General features: G+C 41.2%; 1 protein-coding gene across 1 annotated transcript; it reads right to left on the reverse strand.

Annotated features, from left to right (window-relative positions):
• Nucleotides 1-614: 614 nt before the first annotated feature.
• On the reverse strand, nt 615-8,769 carry fbxo45 (F-box protein 45). Its single transcript, XM_020625026.1, is given in 4 exon segments — nt 615-3,904; nt 4,080-4,436; nt 8,062-8,248; nt 8,250-8,769. Coding segments are annotated over 4 exon segments (864 nt in total). The 5' UTR covers nt 8,384-8,769; the 3' UTR covers nt 615-3,718.
• Between the last annotated feature and the right edge of the window lie 509 nt (nt 8,770-9,278).

Here is a 9,278-nt window from a genome sequence, read left to right on the forward strand (position 1 = left end):
AAGACCGCAATGGCCTGTATAGCTGAAAGTATGCTGGACTTATAAAGTGCCAAAAAAAAGGGTGGAAGATCCCAGAACAATAATAAATAAAAGAACAGGAAAGCATCCACACAAATAATTGGATAACATAGTATGGATGCTGAATCAGCATCCATACAATAATTGGAAAACATAGTATGGATGCTGAATCAGGATGCTTCCAACAATAAATAATTGGATAACATAGTATGGATGCTTGTCAGCATCCACACAATAACGACCAGGATAACATAGTATGGATGCTGCAAAAACAGATAACATAGTATGGATGCTGAATCAGCATCCATACAATGAAAGGCCTTCTTTTTTGTTCACAAAGCAGGTTAAAACAGATTGTTTTCCCCCCAGGAATCACATTCTACAGCTAATGATATTAACTGAAATACCAATGGGCTAACACTTATTTTCTCATGGAACCTAATGTTCAGCTGGTGTTTGTACATGGAAAAGACTTTAGTGGAGAAATATTACACTATTTGCGATCCTCAAGGACATTATATATGCTCAATAATCAATAACAACACACAGTACTAAAAATGAAAACACATCTAGACATTACTGAAAATTGTATTTATTAGTGGTTACCTAAATATCCAGAAGCACTGAAGCACTAATTGTTATCAAAGGTGGTTTTAATATTCCTGGTGAAAATTCTCTTGAATAAATGGCCTTCACCTTCCTCTGTTAGTACTAATCTAAAACTATCAATGCAACGTTTAGATCCTATTGATTTGTGACAGGATACATTTTCATACTAAAACGTGCACTTGGCACAACAGATGTGGAGATTGTCAATCCCACACTAATCACTAGACTGTTTAACCCCCCACCCCCACCCCAAACAAACAATTACGGTAAACATTTCAGCTACTCTGCTTACAGATCATAGGGCAATTTATATTAAAATGCATTTTCCTCCAATTCAAAAATCTTTAACATAGAAACTCCGTAACTTGCATCTAACCCATAAGTCAAAGGCTGCTTATTGAAATTGGAAAAAAAAGAAGAAAAAAGACAAGGAAATGCTGTGATGAAACTATAAAATGCAGTAGACACAATTTGTTCAAGAAAGCCTCTAAAGAACTAAGTGAAAAATGTATACAAATACCCTTAGTTAACGTAGCATGTGGACAGAGCAACCTGGTGCTTCACCCCTCAGTTCATGAAGAACTGTATGAAGGACCACGTGTAAATTGACCTGGAGTGGGGAAAGCTGCATCTGTTATTAAAGTTCAACCTGCTGTGGTCTTTTTAAGGTCACAAGCATGACACAATTGGCTCTGCCAAGCTTACAAAATGGCATGCATTGTTGTGCCATCATTTATACTGCATGAAATTTAGTAGGGTGACAGATCAAAAGTTTCAGAACAGGTTAAATAAAATCTGTGTTGACTGACTCATTATTATGAGGCTCTACTTTAACATTCTGACTAGGCATAAGTAAAAATTTGAATTTTTCTTATGCTTTCCAAATTTCATTCTGGCCTGGTGAAGGGGACCGATTGACCATTATGGTCATTTACTAACTGAAACTAGTTATGATTTTACAGTCCAAAAACTGTCTAGGCCCTAAGTTAATAAAGTTTAAGTTATTAATTCATATAGTGCAGGCTAGAAATATGTAGTGTGTGCTGGACAGCTGAGACACACTGACAGCTGTGGTATAACAGCCATGCATGCATAGACACAAGCATCAGACCATCATTTTTCTAAGAGTGGCTCCATATTTTCAGGCCTTATAACCATACATTATCTTTGGAACAACAGATAAAAACATGAAATAAATACTACATAGCACATTAAAAAGGATGTACATTAATGTGATACACGTATACCATGATGGGTGAGTATTGTAAAAGCAGACATTTCAGTCTACCACAGAAATGAGTGTGCACCTCTGTGCAAAACGATATTCAAAACTGTATCACCTCTTAATAACTGCAATATTTCTACGTTGACAAGTAGAGTCTTTTCTATTATGATCAATCAAAAACAAATACTTGGGAAAGACAGGCCCCAAAGTCAAAACTCAATGCAACAAAAGTGAAAACACCTGTAATCACTGACACACAAGCTAAACAACCTGTGATCATTGAAACAAAGTGGAGTACACCAGTATACACCTAATTACATGAACATATTTATAAATGGACCTGTGAAAACCAGAGCGTTCTCCGTTTTGGGCTGTGTCTCTCTGCATGTCCACATCATGGCTCCACTTAGCAGAGAAGCTGAAAAATCAGACTGTGAGACTTCACAAAGATGGAAAAGGCCATAGGAAGATCAGCCAATCAACTAAAAGTCAGTCTAAACACAGCTGCAGCAGTGATCAGGAGGCATGGAATGAGTCAGAGTACCACTAATCAGAGCTGCCATGGCTGTCCTAAAATGATGCCACAGACAGTGCATTGCGTTTCTGTGACAGCTCAGACAACGACCTCCATGGACAGCATCCAAGAATAAAATACCTGCTTGCTCTTTAGCACTGAAGGATTTTTTTATTTTTCTGAAGAAAATGAAAAGAACCCTGGTGAATATTGGGGCCACATTCTATGGTCAGATGAGACCAAATGCGTTGGACTCAGAGGGGGCTGAACCTGGCCAGGTTTATGACTACTATGGCAGAGTAGCATAGTCCCCACAGTAAAGTACAGAGGTGGCAGTGGGCTGATATGGGGCTGCATAAGTGCAAAAGGTGTCGGGGGGCTGTTTGTAACATGAAACAGTATGGATATACCAAAATACTGGGTGACAAGATGACCCCCAGTCTCCAAAAGACTCCAGAAGGAGTATTCCAGCATGATAATGATCCAAAGCACACTGCCAAAGTCACACAAGAGTTGATAAAAGAGGAAAAAAGTGAAAACTATATCACCTTGGTGGAATCCAATAACATACCTTTGGAGCATTTTAAAGATACAACACAACCCCTCCAGCAAACAGCAGCTGAAACAAACTGTCCCTGAAGAATGGCAGAACACCTTTACGTGCATTTGTATCCCTCATGCCAAGGAGGACTGAGTCTGTCAACAAAAATAAAGGTGAACATGCAAAGCACTGGAAAATAACAAGAACTGAATCTTGGTAATAACAGGTATAATGATTTTTGTTGCATTGGTTTCCGACTGTAGAGCCTGTATTTTTAAAAGAGTAAATCTAAACTGTCAGTTTTTAATTTTACATAAGAGCAAATACGTGACACTTCAAATTAACGTAAGGTGACACTGTTTTTAAACAGTAAACTTATTTCTGTTGTATTCTGTATATGACCGTTTCTCTGTTTGCCTTTAACAAAATCTAACATTAGGTCACATTGGTAATATAATCCAGCCACCGATTAAAGGTCAGCTGTGTTAAAACACGGTAAACTGTTTCCATTAAAGTCATACAAGAGATACTATAATAACAGTTCCACCCTCTTAAAGTATGTGCCATGGTTTAGAATAGATTTGGCCTCATTCACACAAACATAAAATCTCAAGTAAATGTTTAGAACTGTTGGCCTGCATCACATGAAATTAAATTATGCTCCCCTGTCCCTTAAATATGAGTGCAGCCACTAAACTGTAAAAGTGAAAATAGTTTGACTCGGAGCAACAAAGATGGTTGGCACTGTTGACAGTGTTCTGCAGTCGATAACAGTCTGGTAGTTTCAGTGGTGGTATGTGTTACGCTGCTTCTAGCCATCCAGAGGTTTTCCCAGGTACACCATGGTGACTTCAGTGTTGCCATACACTGCAGAGACGGCAGGGAACAGGCAGGCTTTGGGCAGTCCACGAAATGCTACTCCAAGAAACTCAAAACCTCTCTCAAAAGCTAACGTCTTGTCATCCATGTCTAGAATCACCCGTATTCTCTCCCCGATCTGTGGACAAACATGACTGCATGTTACTGTTGAATTACAAAAAATGTTAAAGACCAACAAAATGTAAAACTGCAAACACATATCCAAAAGGAATGCAGGTTTTATTATGGCCAATCAGTGCAAACATTTAAACATTACTTTAACATCATTTATCTGACATGGCACCAACTCCCACCTGATATTTGGGTGCATTATTACACTGAGGGAAATTTCCGTTAACTTCCCCATTATGTAGCAGGTTATTGTCTACCAGGTTCCAGCCCCAGCTTTGGTCATCACTGCCCAGCAAGGCCACGTAACCCTGGCACTGCATCGCTGCCCGCTTCGTGGCGATGCCTATTACTGCCACAGTGCCAAGAGGGCCTTCCCACCAGATCTCCCAGGCGTGCCGCCCTTCCGAAAAGCCAATCTTGCCACGTGCACCATCCGTGCTCTGGGCAATGGGGTTGCGGTGCAGAGTGAAGCCATTCTTCTTTACATAAACATTGCGGGAGCAGTCATGGGAGCTCAGAGCATGTTGAAAGGCCATGAGCTGGATTGAACAGGAAAAAGATCAGTTATTTTACAACAGCTATGGTTACAGGAAATTTATTATGTTTACTGATAAGTTATAAAGAATTGGAAAACATCTGCAAACAACTGGTTTCAGATTCTTGTAAGAATAAGATGAGAAATGGTCATGGCTTGTGGCCATTCCAAAAAGTGGCCCCTTGGGACAAAGCACACAGACAAGTCAAAGCACAAACATTATGGAAATGCACTGCAACTTTGAAAACACATACAAACATCAAAGCACATGCAAAATATAAAATGCTTCAAATAAAAAAGAAATGCATACAACACAGTCCATGGAAAAAGAAACACTGCAAAAAAGTTAAAGCACAAACATTACAAAAACACACTTCAAATCTGAAAATGCCTGTAAAAGTGAAATCCTATGCAAAAAGAATAATGCATGGAAACATGCTGCAAATCCAATACCACCACAGCAGAAGTACTGTGGGACGCCAGGGAGAGTGATGGGCTTGATATGGATGGGCAGCCGGAATGTAGAGACTGGACTTCTGGGGTTTAATGCTTCCAAAATCACTCACTGCACTGTTTAATGTGGTGTCGCGGAGTGTTAATCTACCTACTGAACAGTGCACTCGCAAATTCCACAATTTAACAATGTCTGTAGCATGTACACTACTTTCTGCTAATAATCTCACAATACCTGTCCAAAGAAGGTAAAGGTAACAGTTACATGATCATTCTAACTTCAGTCATAAATAAACCTATACAGATACAGCCATCTTTAAGTGCTGGCTGGTGTGTGATGGAACCGTGCTCGATCTGGTTTTCACCCCCACTTGGTACTTGCTGTATATAACCACCAGGTAAAGCCATGATTGTTTTAGTTTACTGCAGAGGCAGGCCGATCATTTTAACCTTCTGTCAAAGTCCAGAATCACTGGCGGACCAAATACAATAAGGGCAGCTGGCGCTGAGTTGAGTTAGTTAAGTTCCAGCAACTACTGAAAGTCTGAGAAGCATATTGTTGATTCTATGGTCTAGTGGTTCTCAAACATTTTCTGTCATTCCCCACTTAAGAGGGTGGGCAAATTTTCAAGCCCCACTTGTCAACAAAATGATAAAGAAATGGGCCAATTTTAAAACATCAAATTTATTGAAATATCAAATAACACTAAGTTCAAAACAGATAAAATATAAGTTCGTGTTATAACTTAGCCTTGTCTTGCAACTGTATCGTTTGACAGGGGGATAGTTTTCAATTTTGCAGCACTTGTCTCATCCAGCATAATCGACACCATGTCTACAGCAGCGGGGAGAATGAGCTGCTTAGCAATTGTGTGTGGTTTTTTGCTCTGGGCAATTCTGTATCCAACTTTGAATGAAGCCGTTTGTCCTTTACTGTCCACTGATGCAGATTTTACCATGCGATTTTCCTGCTGGTGGTATTCTGCCAGCCGAGTGGCTTATTAACGTGACTGGGGTGTGTTGTCTTTAAATGTCTTCTTAATTTGTTGGGTCTCATGCTGTCTGCTGCCAGCGGTTTAAGGCACAAGACACACATGGGTCTCTCCTCTGCCCCCACCATTCCCACCGTGAATCCAAGCGCAAGATAGGCTCCATCACATTTTCTTTTCAGCTGGCTTTTTGGTTGATAAGGCTTACTGCCTGTCGTTTTTTTGTCTGCTTGTGCTGAATCACCTGCTTTTTTTGTGGTCCATGCAACAAATTTATCCATTTACGTTATTGTGCCTACTACATACACTATTGGCCCTCTGTGTGACTGTTTCCTTATTTTGTTACACTGCAGTTAAAATGCCGATGGTAAACTGTTATTGTTGCACTATGGTTCCACTTTTTTCTCCCGGGCCCCGAACTGATGTTATTTCAATTAACTTGTATTAATGACCCATTTCTAATTTTCTCCATTCATTGCGGCCCACCTGTCATGTCTTTATTCCCCACTAGTGGGGCGCGCCCCACACTTTGAGAACCATGGGTCTAGACAAAGACACAGAGACTCTGCAGTGTGAAAATAGTATTTAAGCATCCACACATTAGATGCAAGCGGTACACCCAATACATCATAACCTCCCGGGATGAGGTGGACTGCCCCGCTTTGTTTTTCCACCGTATTTTCTCTGTGTGGGTCTCTGTTTGGTAGAAGCAGCAATCTGGAGGACTTGGACTGTTATTTTGCATTCATGAGCTAAAGATGTATTTACTGTACAAGGTAAATCTTTTGTAAATAAAAATTGTCTAAAACCTTTATGGTCATAATTTTTGTAGTAGAAACACTGCTTTATTATTAAGTACTTGTATTGTAGGTCTACTCAGTATAGGCAAGTACCCAAATGTAAGTACTTGTACATGGTCAGAAAAAAATGGTATCGGCGCATCCCTAACTAAGCAGTTTTTTCTTTAAATCTGATACAAGGAGCTAATACGATGCTTACAATAAACCCATCCTTCAATTTTGCACTCTCTGGTTACATTATACCAGAGACACAGGAATTAAAATATGTGTGTTGATGGGGGCAGAAGATGGATGGTTTTAAATCACAATACCAGCTCAACGCTGTGGTGTCTGTCAGTCTTCAGTGATCATTGCTGGCCACCCATCATCCTAAGCCTACTGCATACTGCATCTTTTTCACTGCCTGGCAGTGGACACCCTACACAGGGTAAATCCTTTTGTTGGTAATGGAGGAGGCCTGTGAGAATGTGTCTTTGGAAGTCAACCGAGGGTGGATAAGGCACACCAGAGCACGCTCCCACACTGCCCAGCAAGGGTCAGAATCTTATGTGATGTGGCTAAAATTCTGTGGCCTGACAGACCAAAGGAGGGGATGTAGAAAAATGCAGAATACATGACTTCTATTTATTTATAGCAGTGTGAATTCAGGGTATTTGTTTACCTGGTCTATCTGCATGTGTTTTAAATCATACTATACCTACTCTAAATCACACTTTACTGTTTACTCTGTGTGACACTGCAGGTGGTCTGTACAGTAATCTGTATGCCTCTTTACAGTGTGTTCGGCGTGGTCAGTGCAACAGTGTTGATAATAATGTTGAAATAAAGTTGGCCCTAAAAAAAAACAACAATTAAAAAAAACTAATTTGGTAGATATGTTTTAAAATAACCCCTCTAGTGTGTAAGAGAGGTGTGTATTTAATTATTTAATATGTGTCACTGCTTTTGAGTATTGTCTGATAGCAAAGTTTGATTTTAACCTGAAAATTGCATGACTGTACAAATGTGTGTTGTTTCTAAAAATAAAATAAAAAAAAAGTTAAACAAAAAACTGACTGTTGGTCCCTTTAATAAAATAGGTAATCATAGATTAAAGTGGGCTACTCACAACAAAACAGGTGATTTAGCCTGTTACATGTTGTTCCCAGTATTGTGTTAGCCTACTCAAAACAACCGGACACCAACCTCTATTTAAGAACTGTAATTTAATTCGTATCTCCATGTGTTCATGAAGCCCAGTGGGAGTGACTAGGACCTCCTGCCATACAATGCTGCAGCCTGGGGATTCTGGACGGTGTTTGTAAAGCAAAGGCAGCACTAAACATGCAGGTTTTTCAATGGAGCTCCCAACCTGAGAAAAGAGTGGTATATTTATTAGTAAACCTACTTTCCCCTTGTACGTGGGCAGGTTGCACAAGATGTCAGATCGCAGAGCTTCGTCGCTCATCGTCCGAGTGCAGAGGCTGCGCCACACCTCGCTGTTCTCATCCGCCAGGATATTATTCCAGTGCCAGCAGACTAGCGCGCACCGCATCAAGTCGGACAGCTCTAGATATGAAAAAACATGCTCAAGGAGCGGGCAGCCGTGCGGGCAACCCTGCGCCTCCTCCGGCGGCAGCAGCATAAGGAAAGCCGGCGGAGCTGCGACTGCCTGCCAATGTTGCGCCCAGACAGGAGGAGCCTCCTCCTCCACCGGCCGCTCCTGACATTTCCCTGGCCTTCACCGACGGCAAGAGCTTAACAAATGACTTACACCAAGAAATGTTTCCTAACAACTCCAGTCAAACAGCTCCGATTTACACATAAAATCACACAGGAAACACTGTAAAACCGCGACATAGCGTGGGTGTTCTTTACGGACCCCGTTCTTCCCACTTCGGTGGCTGGATGGAAACGCTGCGTCAAGGTCCTGGAAGAGCAAATGAACGTAATCTATTGTTGTCAAAGAAACACGGACGTTAACTTGTAAAAATATTGGCTGCTTTAGATGACAAAGCACAGTGAGATAAGTCCAGCTCTAAGGGGTTGTCAAATAAAGATGCATCCCTGCTCAAGTCAAATATATTTTATTGCCTGCAAGGACCGCAGAGCAGACATGATAACGAGCCATTCGCTACAGCGACAGTCTGGGCCCCACAGTTGGTCGGTGGTTCACCTGTACACGTAGGAGCCGCACTGGGCTCAGTCCATCACACTGCTGGTCACTTTGTTTCATATGTGTAGATAACATGGGGGTTAGCCCCAGACCATTACTCCCATATATACTGCATACACCCGAGTCACAGACATAACTTACTGAACGTCTCAGCCCAGGGCCGTGCACAGACCTTTTGAGGGGCATGTGCTGAAATTGAAAAAAGGGCACACCCCCCCTCGTATTTGAAGATGTTTATGACCTCACTTTGATGCACTGGGATGTCCCTCTCAATGGTTATAAGGAGAAGGTCGGAGAGTCTCTCCTCTGAGCAGAGACTTCGTAGTTGGTTCTTAATTAACCTAATTTTTGAAAAGGATCTCTCCACAGTTGCAGTTGATACAGGTAGGGTGGCATATATTCTAAGCATTTCCACTAGTGTAGGGAAAACGTGCTTGCCACTGGGTTCT

Source organism: Monopterus albus, unplaced genomic scaffold (genome assembly GCF_001952655.1).
Source record: "Monopterus albus unplaced genomic scaffold, M_albus_1.0 scaffold343.1, whole genome shotgun sequence".
Lineage (NCBI taxonomy): Eukaryota > Metazoa > Chordata > Actinopteri > Synbranchiformes > Synbranchidae > Monopterus > Monopterus albus.